At 46.2% G+C, this 22938-nt stretch overlaps 1 protein-coding gene across 2 annotated transcripts; it reads right to left on the minus strand.

Annotated features, from left to right (window-relative positions):
• Positions 1 to 606: 606 nt before the first annotated feature.
• On the minus strand, positions 607 to 19515 carry HNF1A (HNF1 homeobox A). 2 transcript variants are annotated; one of them, XM_033174574.1, is made up of 10 exons: positions 19178 to 19515; positions 9844 to 10043; positions 7938 to 8124; positions 6728 to 6957; positions 5158 to 5384; positions 4627 to 4825; positions 4167 to 4358; positions 2925 to 3046; positions 1823 to 1964; positions 607 to 992 (listed from the first exon to the last, which is right to left on the minus strand). In XM_033174574.1, the coding sequence occupies exons 1-10, from the start codon at positions 19513 to 19515 to the stop codon at positions 865 to 867; spliced, it is 1965 nt and encodes a 654-aa protein (XP_033030465.1). In that variant the 3' UTR covers positions 607 to 864. The 2 variants fall into 2 exon arrangements, with proteins under 2 accessions (XP_033030465.1, XP_033030466.1); XM_033174575.1 differs by lacking the exon at positions 19178 to 19515 and adding an exon at positions 13709 to 13727 and having other exon boundaries at positions 865 to 992.
• Between the last annotated feature and the right edge of the window lie 3423 nt (positions 19516 to 22938).

The raw sequence follows: 22938 nt of genomic DNA on the forward strand, positions 1-22938 counted from the left end.
AAGTTCAACCCCCTACATTGCAGAAATCACAGCTGAAGCTGGGCCTCTCTTTTTCCTGCAAAGGTGTCACATGTAGCTCCTGTAAGGCGATCTGTGGCTGCCAAGAGCAAAGTCCTAGTTTCTCACGCCAAAGAGCAGGAGACTTTATAGGTTCTCTGGCTCTGACCCGTTGGCTTCGTGGCCTGGCTGAGCTCCTGAGTTTCCTCCTCAGGGGCATTTGCTTGACCCAGGGCAAGCTTGTATCTTGATGATCGGCAGGAACAAAGAGTAAGAGGATGATTTTCTTTCTCATTTTGCCCCAAGATGCACCTAACTGCACAGGGTCTGCCTGAAGCTTGAACCTGCTAGCAGAAATGTATAGGACATGTGTCTCTTGCTGCTGCTGGAGCCCAGCTCTCCTTGCTTCTGCCTGCAAGGCTGGCTGGCTCTTGCCTGGTATAAGCTGGGCTGCAGCTTCTATTGCAGTCCTGTCCTGAAGGCAGTCAAAGAGCATGGGCCAGCCAGCCTTTCCTCTCTTGTTTGAAAAGACACAAAGTTCCTCTTGGCATTCATAAAACAGTTGAGTTCAACCTAGGAATCATGGCTAATGAATCCTTGACAGATGGCCATTCAACCTCCAACGAAGGAGAGCCCACCACATTCGAAGGGAGTCCATTCCATTTCTTGTGCGCATATTTTCACCTCTTGAGGAGGGTTTGGGGTATGGAACGAGGGTGTGTGTGCGCACAACGTCCTGGAGGAGAAAAAAGGCCCTCTGGCTGGCTGCCCCCTCCATTCTAGGCAGGCAGGCAGGCAGACATCAGCGGGTGGTGGCAGCTGCAAATGAGGCTTCTCTGCACTTTGGGTCCTTGAGTGGTCATCAGGCTACTGAGTGGAAGAGGCCATCTGGGTGGAGATAAAAGTCTCTATCACACCATGAGTGGACGGCAGCAAGTGGCTGTGGCTGTTGGAGGAGTCGGAGCTCTGGTAGAGCACCAGGCTACTGGAGGAGACTGTTTGGAAGGAAAGGAGAAGAGGGGAGGGGAAAACACCCATAAGCACATGTGAGTGTAAGCAGGGAGAGATCATCACTCAGTTCCTTAGGAACATAGGCTGGCTTACACAGCGATGGACCATTGGTCCATCTAGCTCAGCAGGGTCAACACTAGCCGGCAGCAATGTATTTCACGTAGGGGTTGCTCCAAGCATACTGGGGATTGAACCAGCCATCGTCTTCAGGCAAAGCAGGCACCCTGACACTGAGCTACAGCCCTTCCTTCACTTCCTACACCCGCGAAAGGGAATATACACACATGCACACACACACACCCCTCCCAAGCATTTTAGGGTTGCAGTGCTTAGTTCAACCTTCCCCAACTTCCATTGGCCCAGGCCAGTGCAACTACTGTATATGATACTGGAGCTAAAGAGAGAGCAGCTGAAAGTCAGTGTAGGCAATACTGAGCTCAATGGGCCAAACTATAAGGTGGTTCTCTGTATTCCCACAGCACAGATGTGGTGGCTGGGGCTAATGGGAGTTGCAGTCCAAAACATCTGGACAGGCATCAAACTGAGGGAAGACAGCTTAGACAAACTCCAGGGATAGCCAACCAGAAGTGGACTACAACTCCTATCATCCCAGATGAATGGCTATGCTGATTGGCCTGATGGGGGTCGTAGTCCACATGGGCTGCCCCAACACTAACCAATAAACACTGCAAGTTACTGTCTTGAGGATACCATGTTTATGAAATCCCCCTGCTCCACCAAATGGAAAGCCCTTGATGTTGGCAGGAGTTTCAGTTGCGCGTTCTTCAAAGCAGGGCTCCCCACCCCCACGTACCAGCAGGGCTAGAGGTTAGTCGATGGCTGGGCTGGAGGTGCTGGATGGTGGCATCCTGGTTCTGTAAGTGTATGGTGGAAGCCTGCACGGGGGGCGTGTGGATCCCAGACTCTGTGTGTGCCTCAGAGTCTGATGTGAACACCTGTAAAATGTGGGAGGGAGAGATTGACAACACATTAAGAAATATGGAAACTGCTGGTTTTGGAAATTTCAGGCATTTCCATTAAAATAATAATAATAATGATAATAATAATAATAATAATAATAAGAAGAAGAAGAATATCAACAAGCTGGACAGGGCCGTCTTAGGGAGATCGGCCGCCGTGGCGCGGCGATCCCTTGGGCGCCCCGGCGTGCCGCCTCTCCGCCGCCTCCCGCTTGCCGCCCCTTGGAGGGGGCGAGCAGGGGATGAGGGGCGTGGCGCTGGAGCGGCGCGGGGCTCTGCGCGCCCTTCCAGTGCTCCCGGGACGGGAGGCGAGGGCGGCCAGCTCGCGGCCCACCTGGGAGCGGCATGGGCGGCAGCGGCTGCACTGACGGCGCGTGAGCGCCCGGCCGCCAGCCCGCCCGTGGGGACGGGGGCAGGTTGGGGAGGGGGGTGCCCGGTATGCCGGGGGGCTCACGGGGGTGCCCCTGCGGGGGCCGGCAACCTGGCGTGCCGCGCCACTAGCCCCTATGGATGAGATGGCCCTGAAGCTGTAAAGTGTGCAGAGAAGGGCAACCAAGATGATCAAAGGGTCTGGAAACAGAGCCTTATGAGGAACTGTTAAGGGAACTGGGTATGTTTAGCCTGGAGAAAACTGAGAGGTGATAGGATAGCCAAATGTCTTTCGCATGAGAATGGAGCAAGCTTGCTTTCTGCTGCTCCAGAGGGTAGTGCACGATGGATGACTGAACTGGTGGATTCAAATGACAAGGAGATTCCAGCTATATATTAGGAAGAATTTTCTGATGGTAAGCACTGTTCAGCAGTGAAGCAGACTGCCTCAGAAGGTGGTGGACTCTCCTTTCTTGGAGGTTTTAAAACAAAGGTTGGATGAGTTGGGATTTCAGGGCATCTTTCCCAGGTTCCTCCTTTTCCGGCTTCCCCATCAGCCCATCTTACCTGCTTGGTTGGCGTCAGGCTGGCCAAGGCGCTGAGGTTGGCTGTGTCTGTGATCACCATGGTCTGCGGCAGCAGCCCAGTGTGGGCGTACTGAGCCATCTCTGGTTTGTGGCCGTAGAGAGCTAGGGGACCAAAAAGGCATGAGAATAGAGGTTGTATGGGAGACTCTTGAGGGAGAAGGGAACCATGGAGTTAACTCCGGCTTCCAAGCATCTCTAGGGTGACCATTATCCCTTATTTACTTTTTAATCATCCTTTGTACCCTGCTCTCCTTCGTCCAAAAAGCTCAATGCTCTTAGTAAGGGAGCCCTTCTCGTTTCATCCTGAACAACAACGCTGCAGGGTAGGTTCCCTCTCTATACCAACACAACAGCTTCTTCTTCCGAGGTTGTCCTCCTGGGGCTGACAGAAAAAGGAGGAGGGTGTTATTTTAGAAGGTGACCAGGGGAAGGAAGGGAACGCTTTCAAGATGGCTGTACAAAGGTGTGGGAGTTAAGAGGAGGTGGTAGAAGGGAGGCCCAGTGTTGTGTCGCGGTTAGAGTAACAGACTAGGACCTGGGAGAGCTGGAATCAAATCCCCACTCAGCCATGAAGCTCACTGGGTGACCTTAGGCCAGTCACCGACACTCAGTCTAACCTACCTCACAGGACTGTTGTGAGGATAAACGAGGAAGAGAGCTGCGTACGCCACATTGTGCTCCTTGGAGGAAAGGTGGGGAATAAATGTAAGGAAACATAATAATAAAACAAGGCAGGGGCAATTAACTACACTTTGCTTTTAAAATGGGTAGCCTGATCTTCCTTTGCAATGCTCTGTGTGGCTTATAGGAGCCTCTCCATTTCCTTCCATCCAAACGCTGCACCATCTGATATTCGCAGGCAGGCTGCCACTGCCCATGGAGGCTCAGTTTAGCTGCCAAGTCTAGTAGCCAAGGGTAAGTTCATCCTCTCTGCATTTGCCTTTTCTCTAAACCACCGCATCTTGGGGCAGGAACGTTCCACTCCGGCTTCCCCTTCCCCCCCCCCTCCGCAACCTGATGTCCTGCAAGTGCTTTGGACTACAAGTCCCATCAGCCCCACCCAACACAGCTGTATGATGAGAACACAGCTGCGCTGACTAGCTGGAGATGATGGGACATGGAGTCCAAAGTATCCGCATCGAGTTGAACAAGGCCTGCCATGAGTCCTTGGCCCACAATTCCAGAGAGCCTCCCTCCCTGCCTTGCTGGCTCCCCAACCTACCGTGAGGTGCCTGGATCTGGGCCATGGTGGCCATGAAAGGGCTCTGGTTGAGATGGCCCTGGACCTGTTGCATGATTGGCTGCTGGTACGATGGGTGCAGCTGCTGGGAGAACTGGACTGGCTGCAGAGTGGTGAGGCTGCTGCCCATGTTGTTGATCACTGGGACACTCTGGGGCTGGGTGGAGGCCAAGCCTGGAAGACAGGAAAGAGCACCTTCAGTGGCTCACTCCCCCCACCCCGGAAAAAAAACACCAGCTAGTTCCAGCTAGGGAGCAAAGTCTTCCTTTTTTTCAAGGAAATTTGCAGCAGTGGAAAGCGAGAACCAGTGCTTGTCGTCTTGAAGCATCCTGGCACTGTTCTGCAGCTCTACTTCAGTGAGTCTTGCTGCACGATGAGGACTATAAAGCTGTTTGCTACTGTGTGCAAATGGTATGCCTTCCCTGTGTCTCTCCTCACTTACCGATGACCAGAGTGGATGCCCCCGTATTGGTGAAGGCTGGTGTGAGCGAAGATGTGTCTCCCGGCCCGATTGCCATGACGCCTGGGAGTGATGCCATGATGAGGTTCTGGGTTTGCTGGCTCAGGGTGTGGTTCTGCTCTAGGCTGTGCAGGGCTGTCAGGGTGCTAACTGGGGGGAGAGAGCCCCCCGGAGCAGAGATCTGTGCACAGGAGAAATAGGGAAGAATATCAAGATGCTTTTTGAGGAGAATTGCGGGATTGTGGGATGTACATTTGGGGTGGCTTAGAAGTGGTGTGATATTAAATGCATTTATTAGCAAGCTTGGCAGTATAAGTAGAACCACTGGCAGATTTCTGGATGACTTTCAGGAGATCTGCAAGGATTTCTGGTCCCCAGTCGTTCAACAAGAGCAGCAACAAAATGGCTCCCAACCATCCAGTGGAGGCTAGTTCCCCTTTGGGACTAATAGGGCGCAAGGCAGGGAGCCCAACAGTAGGTGGTGCCAATGAGCCCAGGCAGTGCTTGACTCACCAGCTTTGCATCTCCTGCAGAACTAACTGAGCACAGGCCAGGGGAAGAAGCATGGTGCAAGATAGTCTGGGTGGTCACAATGGAATTGCTTCCCCCGTGCTGGTTGCCGTCTGAGGAATCTGTCTCACTGACGGGCTGCTGGTTGTACCTCATGCCGGAGTCGGAGAAGGAGAGTTGTTGTTGTTGTTGCTGCTGCTGCTGTTGCTGCTGCTGCAAAGGGGATTGTTCTACAAACAAACAAAAGAAAAGGGGAGGGGGAGAGATAATTCTTAGTAATTTGTGCTTAAGTTGAGGACGCTTAACTCTGATCTCAGACAGGGCCGGCCCTACCCTTAGGCAGAGTAAGGCAGTTTATTTAAATAATTAATTTCTTCCTCCACTGGTTCTGTTGAGAGACCACATGTCATGGACTCTTCCTCAGCTGTCAACCAGCAGCAGCCAATCCATCCGGCTATACCTGAAGGAGCGTCTCTACCCCCATCGTTCAGCCCGGACACTGAGGTCCAGCTCCGAGGGCCTTCTGGCAGTTCCCTCACTGCAAGAAAGTAGCTGTCTTAATACAAAGAAATTTCAGAAATAGACTGGAAAGAGAAGTGGCTGAATTGCAACTAATCACCAAACTTAAAACCATGGAGAAACCTGGTTTGAACAAAGACATTGGATTCTTATCTCATTATACATAACAAAGCTATCTTTAGCCATCTCACCCCTTGCCTTTCCCTGCAAGACTAATTGCAGCCGTTTAGAGTCGTCAACAGGTTTTCCACACTTATCAGCCTATCACCCATTCCCACCACCCTTCTGAGTAATACCCCTCCCCACTCCCCCACTATATTTAAGGATCTGGTGACTTCTGTTTCAGTGTATCTGAAGAAGTGTGCATGCACATGAAAGCTCATACCAGGAACAAACTCAGTTGGTCTCTAAGGTGCTACTAGAAAGAATTCACTGCAAGAAGTGAGGTTACAGGGAACCAGGCAGAGGGCCGTCTCAGTAGTGGCACCCGCTTTGTGGAACGCCCTTCCATCAGATGTGAAGGAAATAAACAACTATCTGACTTTTAGCAGACATCTGAAGGCAGCCCTGTTTAGGGAAGTTTTTAATGTTTGATGTTTTATTGTATTTTTAATATTTTGTTGCAAGCCGCCCAGAGTGGCTAGGGAAACCCAGCCAGATGGACGGGGTATAAATATTATTATTATTATTATTATTATTATTATTATTATTATTATTATCTGAAATGCTTCCATTGCAACTGGCCATTGTGTGAACTGTAACTCGTAACAACTTGTCCTGGACTTTGCTTTTTTCCCCATCCTCCCTCCCTGCTCCTCACTCTTTCCTTTTGGGCTGTGTCCTTTAGATTCTAAACTGGAGGGCAGGAACTGGACTGGTGGTGGTGGTGGTGGGGATTGATCCGTAAGCTACTCTGGGAGTCATTTTGGATGAAGTCTAAGAGCTGTGTGGGTGGGGAAAGATTTCCAGTAAGTAAGTAAGTAAGTAAGTAAGTAAGTAAGTAAGTAAGTAAGTAAGTAAGTAAGTAAGTAAGTAACTGGTGCCTGACACTCACCATGGACCTTGTTTGGTGAGAGGGGCGTTGCTGACTGGAGCGAGGAAGAGCCCAAGGTGGGCACAGATCCGGGCTGCGGCCCACTGTAGCTGTCCATGGCGAGCTTGTGCCGGAAAGCCTCCTCCTTCCGGCGGTTGGCAAACCAGTTGTAAACTCTCACCTCAGTCACCAGGTTCGAGCCCAGACCCTGGGCCTGGGAAGGGGAGACACCGCGTTGGATGCACTCTGCCCTGCCAAGAAAGGCCATGGATTTGTCAGGTTGGGGACGGGGGTTGTGTTAAGGCGAAGCCATTTCTCCAAAGGGAACCCCTTCAAATCAAAGGAGTGGGGTGTCTGTTGCACCATTTCCAAAGATATATGAGCTGCATGAAGAACATAAGAAGAGCTCTGCTGGACCAGACCAGTGGCCAAAACCAATAATTTACTTCCCCCACCCATTTATTCCCAACCCACTACTTTGTATAACATAAGTAAGAGACTGCTGGATCAGGTCAATGGCCCATTCAGTCCAGGATTCTGTTCTCATGGTGGCCAACCAGATGTGGGAAACCCGCAAGCAGGGTTTGAGCAGAAGAGCACTCTCTCCTCCTGTGGTTTCCAGCAACTGGTATTCAGAAACATCATTGCCTCTGACTATGGAGGCAAGGTATGACCACCATGGCTTGTAGCCCTTGATAGGCTTATCATTGCATTAATCTGTACAATCCTCTTTTAAATCCATCAAAGTTGGTGGCCATCACTGCCTTTAGAGGGAGCAATCCCCATAGTTTAACTATGCGTTTATCAGCACTCACCTTTCATCAGCCCTTTCCAGTCCGCACCTTAAAGCTCCGTGTCCAAGCACCTTTCTTTCCGCTCTGGTGCTTAACCTGCAAAAACCCACTCTTTAAAGCTCAACCAGAGCAAACAGCATTCTGCGAAAAACCAGAATTGACTTTTTCTCCAATGGAACGCTAAAATGTGGGCTTTTGCAGGGGAAACTCCAGGGGCAAAACAAACAAACAAACCCATGCTCGGACATGGAACTTTTAAGCACAGACTTGTGCCTGGAAACAGCAGGGCAAAAGGGAAATGTGGATAAGTGCTATGTACTGCATGAGATTTTTTTCCCCAGGAGAACAGGATGCTGGGCTAGATGGGCCAGTGGCCTGATCCAGCAGCGTCTTCTGATGTTCTTATGTTCTTAAAAGAGGGACCTTCTTCCATTCACCTGTTGCACTCCTCCACTAAGGCTTCCCGTTCCTCCTTGCTGGGATTCTTCTGCCTCTCATAGGCTTGGAAGAGGATTTGCTGTGAAGCTGGGCCCCACTTGAAGCGATTGCGTCTGCCTTTCTTCGTTGGCAGGTCCTCTCCCATCGCGTCTTCCACCATAATGCCCTGGCCAGCGTGGGTGAATTCTGGAACCACAGAAAGGGTGGGGTGCAACCATCTCTGGGGCAGCCCTTATGTAGTGGAACTCCCCCCTTTATTATTCTTTTTTTTTTGTCAAACACAAATCTCTTTGCACCTGACCCACTATATCCTTGTGGCTCTAAATTGTTTTAAACAGTTTTTAATGTTGTATTTTAAATTGTTGTGTGATCTTAGGTTGAAGGCTGATAATAATAATAATAATAATAATAATAATAATAATAATAATAATAATAATAAATAACAATATTAATAATCATACAGTCCATTTCTTGAAGAAACCAGATGGGTGGGGGCAAAAGGGGGGCAAACAAAACAAAGGCATCTAAAAAGCAACTCAATGGAATTACAGAAAGTTGAATGAGTTGGCGGCAGGGATGACACCTAGGTGGGAGGGGGGGAAATGGAGTCACTAGAACATTTTCTTTAAAATGTTTAGGGGTACTCTCATTTTGACTCAAGAAAATCACCATTTTATAGTTCAAATTGGTGGAAATAAATACAGTAAATGGACAAAAGTATACAAAGATTCACAAAATGTTTAGGGTATGCGTACCCCTGTGTTGCCCCATAAAAAAGCACTGCATAGAAACATAGATATAAAAACATGTGTTAAGGGTAGAAAAAAAAACCCCATCTCATTGTCTGGCTAGGTCACTTTCTGGCTCATACTATTTTTAGCATCCCCGAAGACAGAAGCCCACCCTACAGGAAGTTGTTGCTCCCTGTGTAAGGCTGGGTTGAAGGATGCTCCCCAGAGCCAGATCATTCATCCAGATATGCAACAGGCAGCCTCATCTAATAGAGAGAGACTTCCTTTTGGTTCTGCAGTAGGAATGAATGAATGATCCCCACAGCAGGCTGACTGACAGGCCCAGGCAGAGGATCCGTGGTCAGCCTCTTCTGTGGGAGTGGGTCCTTTGGTTTCTGAGCAACCAGAGGCTCCCTTGTGCCTTTGGCAAGGACCTGTATCAGTGCCTCCCCATTCCTTGTGCCCCCCCATCCCTTGCACCCTTGGCGGTAGGGCTGGGTCTGGGTGATATATATAATCCAGAACTAGTTTGAAGTCCCTATCGTGATATTGGTTTCGTAATTTTTGACCTGGCAATATATTGCAAATCATGGTGTGTGTGTGTGTGCGTGCACGCTATGCAGAAATCATAATGTGGGAAAAACTGTGCAGCCAGCCAATGCCTCTACATAACTCCATCCTTATTTCAGACATGGTGATACATCAGTATATTGCGATGTTTAGTTGTTGATATAGCACAATGTTGAAAAGCAGAGGAGCCTACCTACCTTGCCTGGCCGCCCAGGGCAGTGGTGGAGCTGGCTGGTGGGCTCCTAGTCACTCCAAGCAGGAGTGCAGAGGCACGGTTTTTGTGCCCCCTGGACCTGCATCCTTGACAGGGGCCAATCTGGCCAACCCCTAGGCACACCCCGGGCAGCAACTTTCAGTCATTGAATTCATTTATTTCTCGCAGCACATTTGAAGCTGCTGGCCATGTTTTGTCCAACTAACAGGAGCAACATTTTGCAGGCATGGAAATTCAGCATGCATCATGGCACACGAGTGTTGCAACTTGGCCCAGAATCCCTTGCAAATGTTGGGCTTATCGGCTCTGCTGCTCTTGAGCAGGTAGAAAATGGCCTTGCCCTCTTAAGTGCTTTGGGGCTAAGAAAGAGTTGCTGGTTGCTGTACTTACGCTGAGCCACCTCTCGCTGCTTGCGGACGTACCAGGTGTAGAGGGCAGCCCTCTTCTGAGTTTTCATGGGTGTGCCCTTGTTGAGATGCTGGGAGAGGTGGGATTGATTCAAGCCTGTGGTGTCTACCACCTCCCGCTGGGGAATATTGTGCTGTTGTAGGTAGGATTTCACCATCTTGGCTACCCTCCAGGGATCCTCTCTGGAAGGAACAGAAACCACACACTACATGAAAGAGGGTTACAGGGGGTTGGACTACAGTAGATGACCCTTCGTGTCCTTTCTCCCTGTGAGTCCTGAGAAGCAAGGAGAATAAACCAATCTCATTTCTGGTAGTAGATGTTGGGTCAACAGTAGTAGATGCTGTTCAGTCTCCTCTGTGCGGCAGGCTGTCCCAGCTGGATAAATTTATCTTTACCATGAGTGTCTACTTGTTAGGGTTTTGGTCTTGCTTTAAATTTATTTGTCGTTTTTGTGTTTTTTAAGTGCTTTTCATTATTTTATGTGTAAAGGGCACTGAGATGGTGGTTTAGAATGTGGTTTATAACTTAACTGTAATACTAATATTATTATATACTCTTAATGAGAATGCACCTCATTTCCCAAACCCAGAATGCTTTCATTTTTGGGCACAATACCAATTTTAATGCATCTACCAAGAGTGAAGAAACAACAACATCAAAAGAGCCCATTTGCTGTTTTCTGTTTTCCTGTCCATTCCATGAAGTCTGTTTCAGGAAGTCCTTTATTTATTTTGGCTGCTTTATTTACTGCTATATTTTTTAAAAGTTAAGTTATGTTGACGCAGCTTTTAATCTCCATACTCTTAACTACTGGCCTTCTGGAAGTGCAATATCCATCCAGAGAAGTAGTTGACAAAGGCTTCTTCTTCTTCTTCTTCTTCTTCTTCTTCTTCTTCTTTGTATATTGCCCATCATTTGAAGATCTCAGGGTGGTTCACAGCATAAAAATACAAGATAAAAACATATACAGTGGCACCTTGGTTCTCAAACGCCTTGGTTCTCAAACGCCTTGAGAACCAAACACGTTTGGAACTCTGAAACCCGGAAGTATGTGTTCCGGTTTTTGAACATTTTTTGGAAGCCAAATGTCCAATGTGGTTGTTGGCTATTGTTTCCGGGGCGCCTGCACCAATCAGAAGCCATGCCTTGCTTTTCAAACATTTCAGAAGTCAAACGGGCTTCCAGAACTGATTAAGTTTGGCGCTTTTGTTTTTGCTGTTTATTTTGCGTTTCTGAGGCTTTTTCGCTTACCGGTAATTTGTTTTTGTGATTGTGTGGAACCCAGTTCTGCTACTCATTGATTGTGTGACTACAGAAATGGATAAAAGCCCCCCATCCAAACAATGACTATCATCAGTGCTGGTAAGAATTTTTTTTTTTAATCATGCACAATACAGTCTTATTTATTTTATAGTACAGTACATTGATTATTGCTTTCATTTTATGGATCAATGGTCTTGTTAGATAGTAAATTTCATGTTAAATTGCTGTTTTAGGGGTTCTTTTTAAAAGTCTGGAATGAATTAATCCGTTTTGCATTGCTTTCCATGGGAAAGCGCACCTTGGTTTTGGAACGGACTTCTGGAACGGATTAAGTTTGAGAACCAAGGTACCACTGTATGCACAACATGGAGATTGTTGAGTGAACCTCTTTAGAACATTATGGCATCCATCCGCCCTCTTTCCATACCTTAATCTCATTCGTTTATCCTATTCCTATCCTGTTCCTGGAGCAGGCCAAAGGGGCCACATCTGATCTATAGTCCTGGTCTCAAAGTGGCCAACAAGATGCCCCAGTCGGGAATCCTCAAGCAGGATTTGAGCACCAGAGCAGTCCCCACTCATGCTTTACATTCTGTATTCTACGAATACTGGTCATTGACCATAATAAAAAGCTGAATAGTTTTGTATTGTATTTCTGTGCTCCACTCCATATTGCTGTTTTATTGTGCTCCTGTATTTTGCATTTTTATATTTTGTTGTTCAGGGGAGCTGGCTGTTTTTTTAAGTGGAAATTGTGAAGCTGCTTTGTGGAGGAAGTTCCTCAAAAAGCAGCGGAACACATTAAAAAAAAAAAAACCACGGAGTTAAGGGAAATCCTGAGCTTCTTTCAAATGATCAAAGTGTGAACTGGCTCGTTCTTTCATAGCGCAGTTCAAAGTGGTCCTGTTCAATGTTCACTGTCTCGCAGGCTGCTTCCCACCCGCTAGGCCTCGGCCTGCTGACACTGGTGCCCATTATTATCCCTCTCTGACCCTTTTCCCAGCACCAGTTCAAGCTTCCCTTTTTGCTGGGTTTCTGAGGTCACTTTTTTAAGGGCTTCTCACCTCCCTTTTGTTACCTGAACAATAAGTAACCCAGGTAGTTAGTTATAAACTCAAAGGGAACAAGAGCCTGGTTGATAATTTATAGCAGCATCTCAAATTTAAATGGAAAGTAAATATCAAGTTGTTAGCATTAAAAGAAAACCCAATCCGGAGAACTGGGAAAGCAACATTCTGGGGGGGAAATGCCTCGATGTTCCAGTCGTAATGAGCTTTTTGCTTAAATATTATTTTCCTTTTTAAATTTTGGTTTAACTTGCCCGCTTTCCAACATCTGCCGCCTTGCTATTCATTCTCTATGCTGCCTCCCCACCCCATTATTCCACACCACTTCCTTGAGCAATGTTGAGCTGGGTTTCTGAGACCCATTCTTGGTGCAAGATAGAGGACCTTTGATCCCTTTGAAAACAAATTTGGGATTCCTGCTTCGGACCAGCCCTGGACTCAAGATCACCACTGCTCACACCATCCCTGGTCTTTGAACCCTGAAGCCTGCATCTTTGTTGATTTCATTGAATAATTTGGACTTGGAAAGGACAGAGGAGGAAGAAAGGTAAGAACTGTTCCTCCTGGCAACATTCCCCCCCCCCCCGTCCCCGTTGAATTTGGCCTTTTGGCTGGCCTGTGTACTGTGTGACACAACAAATATGATGTTGCAATTTGAGCCCAGAGTCCCAACAGCCGTTGCCATTCACAGCAAAACAGAATCTAATTTTTAAAAAACTCACATGCATTCTCCTCCACTGCATCAAAAAATACTATCCACGTTCCTACTCCTGCCTTCCCAAATTGATTAACTTAATATTGCAATTTTAAAATCTCTCTCTCTCTCTCTCTCTCTCTCTCTCTCTCTCTCTCTCTCTCACACACACACACACACACACACACACAATTTTCAGTTTGCTCTTGTAAGAATATCAAGGTCTTCAAGGAAATATTAGCTTCACATTTTCCTCTTAGAAAAAAACACAATCCAACATATTTTAAAAAGTGATGTTAATCACCCAATTTTAATTCTCCGCTTCTGTAATTTGAAGAAAGTAATGGCAATGAGAAGAAACAGAAAATGGTTGTTCTCTATAGCACAGAGATTTTCAGGCTTTTGGGATTCTGTTCAGCGCTAGTCTACCGGCAATTACCAGTGCAGAGCATAGAGTCCTCTGAGGCTGCACATTGTAGGGTAAGATTGGTAGTGGTGAACAAAACCTGCTTCCAAGGAAGTTTGTCTGCCATTACTGATACTCTCCCAAGAGGAGGAGAGGTAGCCAACAGCCAAACAGATGTTTTTTGAGCCCAGCTCCCATCAGCCCCAGACACATCTGGCGGGCATCACATTGGTTTGGCCAACCTGAGAGGAACCCTTGATCAGCTTTTAATATTTCTGCAGAAGGACACTCTTTGGGGAACCCCCCCCCCCACTGCTGGAGCAGATTTACAGCACTTAAGAGGGCTATATTGGTCTCCCCACTGATGTTTAAATTACACTCTTAGCTTCACTTGTCAGAATACTCAACTCTTACCAATGGAAATGCTGCTCTCATTCCTTTTCGTGCTGTATCAGTACAAAAACTGTTGTGGAGGACAGGGCCTATGGATGGCTACTAGCTAGTATAGCTGTGCTCTGCCACAGTTAGAGGCAGCAATGTTTTTGATTACCAGTTGCTAGACACCACAGGAGGGGAGAGGGATCTTGTGCTCGAATCCTGCTTGCAGGTTTCCCTATGGGGCATCTGACTGGCCACTTTGAGAAGAGGATGCTGGACTAGGTGGCCATTGGCCTGATCCAGCAAGCTTTTCTGATGTTGTTAGGATTGTTCCAAACAAGTCCTGGTCCTCTTTGTGAATGCAATGACAACAACTTGTTCAGGGGAAGGGCTGTGTCTCAGGGGTAAAGCAACTGTATTGCATCCAAAGGTCCCAGGTTTAATCCCTGACAGCATCTCCAGGCTAGGTTGGGCATGTCACCTGCCCGAAACCCCAGAGAGCAGCTGCCAGTTAGTGTCAACAACACTGAGCTTGATGGACTGATAAGTCCTGACTCAGTATAAGGCAGCTGGTTCCTACATGAGGCCATGCCCGATACCAGTTATTCTTCTGTTCCTTTCCTTTATGGGGGAAAAAACCTCACCCTCTCCGCAGGGTGGGGGAAGGCCTGGTGAGGGGAGTTAACTCAGCTGTAAAACCTGCCTAGGTACTTTTGGCGTTATCAGGACATTTGCTACAGCCAAAGTCCAAACTGCTTCAGTGAATTGAGTGAACTAATCGTCTGGCACGGCTGAGCATGTGTTTGCTCTCTTCCTGACCTGCGGGAAGCACAAGGTAGTTAGCTATAGAACATGAAATTTCTATGAAGTAACCCAGAAGTTGGCCTGCTAACGTTACAGACCCAAGTTTGGGATAGAATTGGATCGTGAACTTAAAACATCAGACTTGCTGTGCATGGCATGATTGATCAGGCCTGAGACACACGAAAGCTCATACCAAGAACAAACTTAGTTGGTCTCTAAGGTGCTACTGGAAGGATTTTTTATTTTTTATTTTGTTTTGACTATGGCAGACCAACACGGCTACCTACCTGTACATAGTACAAAGTGAGGCAGCCACCTCAAGTGGCAGGTTTTGAACGCTATCATAAGCAGAACCTTGGAAAGACCTCTGGGGCACTGCTAGGTTCTTACCTTATCCCTGTTAACTTAATGCGCTTTGCACAGCAGAATTCCTTGTTGGCTTGAACTTAATGATTAATTTATTTATACTCTGCCTTTTACTCTGTCAGGGACTAGAGGCAGTTTGCAGAAAAATAATAATAACAACTAAAAACATAGAAAAAAAACCATTAAAAATTAAACATTCGTTAGAATTAAAACTGTATATAAAAATCTATTTAAACTACACAGATAATTACAATAAAAACAGCATGGTGCTAGCTCTTTTGTTAAAAGCAGTCAGTTCCTAAAAGCCAGTTAGAACAACAAACTCTTCACCTGTGAGTAAAAGGACAAAAAGGGGGCAGCCACTCTAACCTATTAAAAATAGTTCCTAAAATCCAGTTGGGACAAAAAAGTCTTCACCTGCCACTAGAAGGACAACGAGGAGGGAGCCACTCTCAACTATTATCACCCTAAGTCCCATAGCATTTTGGATGCATCTTCCAAAAGCTGTTGTATACATGTTAAAGATAGTTAAGAACATAGGAAGATCCTGCTGGATCAGAAGAGTCGCTCATCTAGTTCTGCATCCTGTTCTCACAGTGGCCAAGCAGATGCCCCTAGGGGGAAGCCCACAAGCGGGTTCTGAGCACCACACCACTCTCTCCTAAAATAGGAGCTCAAGGCAGAGTTCATAGCCCCTTCCCTCTCCACTTCATCTTCACAAGAACCCTCCAAGCTGAAGGTTGGTGACAAGCCCAAGGTCACCAAGTGAGCTTTGCTGCTGAGTGAGGATTTGAAGGCAGGTCTACTCTGCCTCTCTAACTCAGTTTCCCCAAATCTTCCCACAGCACATAGTTAAACTCCCACAGGAGGCAGTGATGGCCACCAACTTGGATGACACCAAGAGAGGATTAGACAAATTCACAGAGGAGAGGGCTGTTGATGGCTACTAGCTCTGCTTTCACACTCAGAGGCTGTAATGTTTCTGAATACCAATTGCTGGAAATGGCAGAAGGCGGTTGTGCTCGAGTCCTGCTTTGAGGGTTTCCCTTAGGAGCACTTGGTTGGCTACTGTGAGGGCAGGATGCTTGACTAGATGGGGTATTTGCTTGGTCCAACAGGCTCATCTTATGTTCTTAACCTGGTTCCTTCCAGATGTTTTGTTTTTATAACTGCCATCAACTCCAGCATAATACAACCATGTAGATATGTTGCAGCCCAAAACAGCTGGGTGGCATCAAATTCGTGGAGGCTGCTCTCACCAATACATCACACTGCCTCTCATTAAAATGCACCAAGCAGATAAAGGTAGAACTAAGAGCTGGTTGTCTAAACCTGGTGGAGTGGTCTGGTGGAGTGGCTACAAGTGTGAACTGGTTCATCTCTGGTTCAGAATTCACATCAGTGGGCAGAGGGTCTGTCCAGACTGGGGTGTGTGTGTGTGTGTGTGTATGTGTGTGTGTGTTCTGCAACACGGCATTGATGCAATAACAGTGCACCAGTGATGGATTTATACTGAACCGTGCACACTAAACCATTCCAGTTTATTGGTTGTTCTACTCTGCTTCCCTTGTGTTGCTGTTTTTATTGCTTTCTAGATGGCCACTCTAGTACTATAGTGCAACACCCTTCCTCCCCCGCCCAAAACATTTGTGGTATAAAAGGTTACAGGATACTACCAGAACATTACTGGAGATCCACTGAATGGAAATGAATCAGCATACCCAACCTAAAACCTTTGCAGGCACAAATAGTATTCAAAGCAGGATCGGTATAACTGCCCCAATACCATCATAAAAATAATAATGAACCCAAAATTAAAAGGACATATAGGAGACCCCTAAGACAAGGCACTCCCTTTGCCTTGATCCTTTGCATATGAGAATAGTAATGCTACTGACCTACCTAGTAGGAGTGTCTCCATCCCCATCAATAAGCTGAGATCTGAGGTCTACCTCCGAGGGTCTACTGGCGGTTCCTTCACTGCAAGAAGTGAAGTTACAAGGAACCAGGCAGAGGGCCTTCTCGTCGGTAGTGCCCTCCCTGTGGAATGCTCTCCCATTAGATGTCAAGGAGATTAAGAACTACACAACTTTTAGAAGACATCTGAAGGCAGCCCTGTATTGGGAAGTTTTTAGTGTTTGACATTTTGTTATGTTTTTATATTCTGCTGGAGATAATGCATGTGAATAATAGTAGTACTGACCTACCTAATAGGGTTGCTGGAAGCATTACGGAGATAATGCCTGTGAAGTGCTTTGAATGCTCAAATATGCCATATGAAATGTTGTGTCCTCATAGTTGCAATCCATTTTTAATGAATTTGTTGAATTGCCTTTACTACAGCCCACTAAGCATCGGAGGGATTTTAAACTTGCCATCACTTGAGAGCCCAGTGTGAACCCACCCGCAAGGCTCCTTTCCAAATCCTGATAGCATGATCCTCCCCCTCTTTCACCTTTTCACGGATGTCCATCACAAAAGAGGAGAGGAGAACAGGTGTTCTCCTGACTCCTTTGGCTTCCTCTGAGAGGAGACACCTGACAAATCATCAAAAGTTAATGATCAAAAAGCTTATCTGAGCCTTTTCGTTTATAAATTTATAAGACAAAAGAGAAATAATAAAGCCACTGGATAATTAGTAACCAGCTCAGTCCTGAGGCTTTGGAAATCAAACTGACCCTAGATCTCGACACAGACTCTGGGAGAGGTGGAGGGGAAAGGTGGGGTGATGCAAGGGGTCATTTGGGAGCCGGGGAGCTTTAAAGATCGTCCCCAAAAAGGGGAAATGAGCAAAGAAAGATGATTTGAGGGGGTGGATGCGGTTAACAATAGGAGAAAGAAAGAAAATACAAGACAAGAAGGAACAATGGTGGAAGAAAAGGACTTTTGGAGTCTTGAGGCCTTTCTCCTTCCACTCACAGGTAAGAAGAGCCTCTTGCTTTGCTTGTGACACTGGGCTCAGAAGCAAAAGCAGTACAGCTAATTAATGTGACTCAATTGGGATCTGCATCACAGGGGTGGCTTTTGCAAGGTCTTTGCTCAGCTTTTGTCAGTTTTGGGTGGGATTTCGCTCTGTGCCCTGCCCCCCGAAAAAGAACACAATGTTGTCATACAATCATAAGAGTTGGAAGGTACCACAGGGGGTCACCTAGTCCAACCCCTGAATGCAGGAATCTTTTTGTCCAACGTAGAGCTCGAACCCACAACCCTGAGAGTAAGAGTCTCACGCTCTACCGAATGAGCTATCCCACAGATTCCCCACTGACCCGCCTTCCATTTGCTCCCAAAATCAGAGCTGTGGTCTTCACAAGCTCTCCCTATCAGTAACAGAAGGGGCTGTTTTTGCATTCATATTTTCCCCCGAGGAGCCCTTCCAAAGGAACTCATTTAAATCCCCTCCCTGCGTACAGAGATTCTCCCCCAGCCCCTAATAAATATTATTAGATTCGACAACAGCCTGGAGTTTAAAAAGAATATTTTTACTCTCCCCCCCCCCCCCCGCCAAATGGAGCTCATTTATAAGTACTGTAGGTTGTGGATATATTATGGTTAGCAAGAGTGGGAAAGAAAGTAAGGGAGATTGGAAAGAATGGTCACAACCTTCCTGCTAGGAACATTTGTATGAATTCTTTGTCCAAGGCTGGCAGCACATACTTTGAACATGTCTGTTTTGCCACTAACAACAAGATGGCTTATCTGAGTTATTCAAGACTGAGGGCAAGAGTGTTGTGTGTTTGGGGAATATGTCTCATGATGGCAACTCTATGGCACTTAATTTCACATCTTTGAACACTTCTGCTGTAGAAACAAGTATGCGGACAGTTCCCCATGCTCATCAACCCCAACTGCTCGAAGATAGTTCCTTGCTTGCTCAGGTTTAGAAAAATGATTCTGGGCTCTACAAGGCTAACTGTTCTACCTCCCATGCAACATCTGAAATGGCGGACAGGATAAAAAAAAAAAGAGTTGTTTGCTGAGTGAGTTCCAAAGTTATTCCTCACCTAAAGAAGCACCTTCTTATCTGAATTGGACTTTGGGGCACTCTGTTGCCATGGGCCTGAAATTTTAGGTTTTAACTGTACCTTTTATTTAGAATGATCTCAGACAGGGAAGCTGGGTTCTTGTCCAGTAGTTGTGCTACAACATGAATGTCTATGCCTTTAGATTGGCTGCTAGCACTAAGGTAAGGGTTAGGGTGATTTGAGAAGGTAGAGGATAAAAGGGTACAGAGAGAGAGAGAGAGAGAGAGAGAGAGAGAGAGAGAGAGAGAGAGAGAGACTCAGAGAGAGAGAGAGAGAGAGACTCAGAGAGAGATTAGGCAGGAGATGCCCTTACTGTAAGAGTCTTTCCACCACGGCTTTCTGGTGTGCAGCCTCTTCTGGGCTTAGGTTTTCCAGCTCCTTCATTATTGGCGGAGTGAAGTCTTCTCCATCGTCAGAGGTCTCTTCTTCGGACATCCTGGACTCCCCCATCCCATTGGCAAGAGCCGTGAGTTCTGTGCAGGGTTCTCTCTTCTCGACTTGGATTGTGCTGGCAGTGCGCTGCTGGCTGTCGCCATGCTGTGGGTAGGGGTCCGATTCCATCAGGGCTTTGATCAGTGTCTCCTTGCTCAGCCCAGATTCCAGGAGAGCCCCCAGCAGCTCCACCTGAAGATGAGTGAGTTTTGAAACCATGGTCTTTTAGTTCTGGCCGCTTCTCCTAAGGCCTGAGGTTTTTTCGACGTGCTCAACGCAGATTCCCGTGTTTGCTACACCATGTTTCTGAAGTCACCCGTCAGAGCGGAATAGAAATGGCAGCAGGTTCGGCCTTTGCAAAACCCCCCCCCCCACAAAAAAAAATTCCCCAAGAGAAAAAAAAGCAGCTTCAGACCCCCCACAACTGTCCTGAGTCAGTGCTGATAAAGGGACCCTCGCCTATCTGTTTACATTGGAGCAATGCAAATTCTCCAAGGTTCATATTTATCTGTGTGCTTAGGCAAGTTACTGAACTTTGGACTTCAGCATTGCAACAGCAGTTCACAAAGTGCCCAGGAAGGGAGGGAGAGCGAGAGGAAAAATAAGAGGGGGAAGAAGAGTGGAGGAAAAGGAGATGAGGCCGCATAGGAGACACCTCTTGAAGAAAAAGAAGGGACCAGGTGGTGGTGGAGAGGAGCAGGATCTGGGCATGGGAAGAAGTTTAATGGCATCTCCTAGAAAGTTACATAATAGAACAATACCAAGCTCGGTGGCAGAGCATCTGCTCAGAAGCAGAAGCAGTCCCTAGCATCTCCAAGTAGAGTTGGGAAATACTCTTGCCTGAAACCCCAGAGAGCTGCTGCCAGTCAGTGTAGACAGTACTGGGCGAGATTGACCAATGGTCTGACTCGGTATAAGGCAGCTTCCTATGTACCTTTGGGATGTGGCTGGAAAGTATAGAAAGGGCTGTCCCAGCACATTCTGGGACGTGGATGGTCCTGTCCTCAAATGGTTCTCTCCCTCAGCTCCTAACTCATTGAGTCCATCAAGAGGTTGTCTTCTGGAAGAAGCCCTGTTGCAGTAAAAATAAGCTGCGGAAGGGCATGGCCACGCTGTTCATGATAGATTTGACTTGAGGATAACAACCTATCTGTCCCACGCTCTGCTGCCACCAGGGATGGGTGGATCTATCAGTCTGGGTTTCCCTCACTTGTTCATCTTTCCAAGTGTAAATTCAGTTCTTCATATTTCTATATCAGTTTGTGTTGTTTTTTTAAAGTCCTCGTGAAATTTCTCCTAATTTGCACATTTTTTAATTCTTCTTGTTGCTATTTATATACAGACTTTCCCCCAGACTCCTACTCAAGGGGACTTACACAAATTAAAACAATACAGTTGAAATACAAAAAGCTAAAAAGATGATAGTTTAAAAGTAATTAGACTCTCTAATAAATTAAAACAATATACAAATTTCTATGCAATTCTCCATAATGTTATATGTCTCTATGTTATTTTCTCCTAATATATGCATGTTTATGCACACTTTATCCCAGTCAATGCATTTTTTTTCACTTTCATTGCCTAGAGAACAGCACTTCAAAATTTGGAAAAGTGCACATTTTGAAGGATGGTTCTGCATTTCAGTCTGTGTACAGGTGAAACTCAAAAAATTAGAATATCATGGAAAGGTTCATTTATTTCAGTAATTCAACTTAAAAGGTGAAACTAATATATGAGATGCAAAGCGAGATATGTCGAGCCTTTATTTGTTATAATTGTGATGATTATGGCGTACAGCTGATGAGAACCCCAAATTAACAATTTCAACTTTGGGGTTTTCACCAGCTGTACGCCATAATCATCACAATTATAACAAACAAAGGCTTGACATATCTCGCTTTGCATCTCATGAGTCTTATCTCATATATTAAAATCCAGTAGCTAATGAAAACAATTGCTTACATAAATGGACTTTCCCACGATATTCTAATTTTTTGAGTTTCACCTGTACTGTTTCAGAAAGTGCAACCTGTACTGTTTCAGAAAGTGCAAATTCAGTAGGTCTGTCTATATAGGAGAACTAAAATGACTTCCAATGAAAAACAAACCTGAGTAATCCAATTCCCAGGGCAGTTCGCAATTACACATTTCCATCCATGTTTTATAAAATCAGTTAAAAGACAAGTGTATATTGCAGGTACACTGAGGAGATGTGATAGCCCTAAATTCAAATATCTAAAGGGTTTTTCACATGGAGAATGGAGCAAGCTTGTTTTCTCCTACTTCAGATGCAAGAAGCCAAACCAATGGATTCAAAGTTACAAGATTCCAACTTAACACCAGGAAGTGCTGTTTGACAGTGGAACAAACTCCCATGAGAGGTGGTAAAACTCTTCTTCATTGGAGGTTTTCAAACAGAAGTTGGATGGCCATCTGTCATGTATGATCTAGTTGAGATTCCTTTTTTTTTTTGCATAAAAGATCGTTTATTTATCTTTTGTACATTATATAACAAAACTATACAGTATATATTTCGTAAACCAATAAGAAAAAAAATGTAACATATACATTCCATTTACAAATAAAAACAAAAACTTTGTAAACAAGAGAGAAAAACATCGATTGGTTTGGTTATTGTTCTTAATTGTTATCCAATCCCTAGCTAATATTCGATTCTATTCCCTTATAAGTTTTTACAATGGGATCTGTCATAATTTAAATCAGTGTTTTTCAACCTTTTTTGGGCAAAGGCACACTTGTTTCATGAAAAAAATCACGAGGCACACCACCATTAGAAAATGTTAAAAAATTTAACTCTGTGCCTATATTGACTATATATAAAGTAATTCTCTTGAATAGGAATCAAATAAACAAATTTTTCCCACGGCACACCAGGCAACATCTCGCGGCACACTAGTGTGCCGCGGAACAGTGGTTGAAAAACACTGATTTAAATTATATACACCAAACATGTATGCCACGGCGGCAGCTCGAATTCTAATCGCAAAGAGGTGGAAAGAACAAGAACCACCTTCAATAACAGAATGGCAAAGCAAATTGCAAGAATTTGCCGAAATGGCCCAGATAACTAACAGCCTGAGAGGGGGATCAAAGCAAAAATTTCAAGAAAATTGGGCTAGATATATAATATATGTTCAGAAATATAGTAAGGGATGGATAGTTACGTCAGCTTTTCAATAACCTTGGGGGGGGGAGGAAGGTTACGAAGTGAAAATTTGGTACTGGTTGATATCGTAGTGAAACAAAAATGTATGTGAAGATAGGTAGACATTTTGATATACACTCACAAGTAAGAGTGAGTTATACGGTTGGGTCTGACAGGAAGTCTAATGGGTGGGGAATTTGTGTTGGTACTGGTTTTCTAAAATTTGGGGTGGGTGGGAGGTGAGGGTAATTCTATCCAGCGCCGACTTAAAGGGATCGTGCGCCCTGGCGCGACGACCCCTCGGCGCCCCCAGTGGGCCGCCTCTCCGCCCACGTCCCTCCCGCGCTGGCCGCCCCTCGGGAGGGGGGGTGGCCGAGCGGGGGATGAGGGGCGTGGTGCTGCAAGCCGCCCGCCCTCCGGAGCCCCCGCTGGAGCGCTGGGAAGGGCGCGCAAAGCCCCACACCGCTCCAGCGCCA

This window comes from Lacerta agilis, chromosome 17, assembly GCF_009819535.1.
Source record: "Lacerta agilis isolate rLacAgi1 chromosome 17, rLacAgi1.pri, whole genome shotgun sequence".
In the NCBI taxonomy this organism is placed as follows: Eukaryota; Metazoa; Chordata; class Lepidosauria; order Squamata; family Lacertidae; genus Lacerta; species Lacerta agilis.

What these genes read in the sequence shown, in the direction of transcription:
- HNF1A (XM_033174574.1), bottom strand. Translation starts at nt 19,515, where the DNA reads ATGGTTTCAAAACTCACTCATCTTCAGGTGGAGCTGCTGGGGGCTCTC. An exon ending in CTCACCAAACAAGGTCCATG is followed by an intron (nt 5,385 to 6,727) that starts GTGAGTGTCAGG and finishes GTTTGTTTGTAG; the next exon opens with AACAATCCCCTTTGCAGCAG. An exon ending in CTGCAGGAGATGCAAAGCTG is followed by an intron (nt 4,826 to 5,157) that starts GTGAGTCAAGCA and finishes TCCTGTGCACAG; the next exon opens with ATCTCTGCTCCGGGGGGCTC.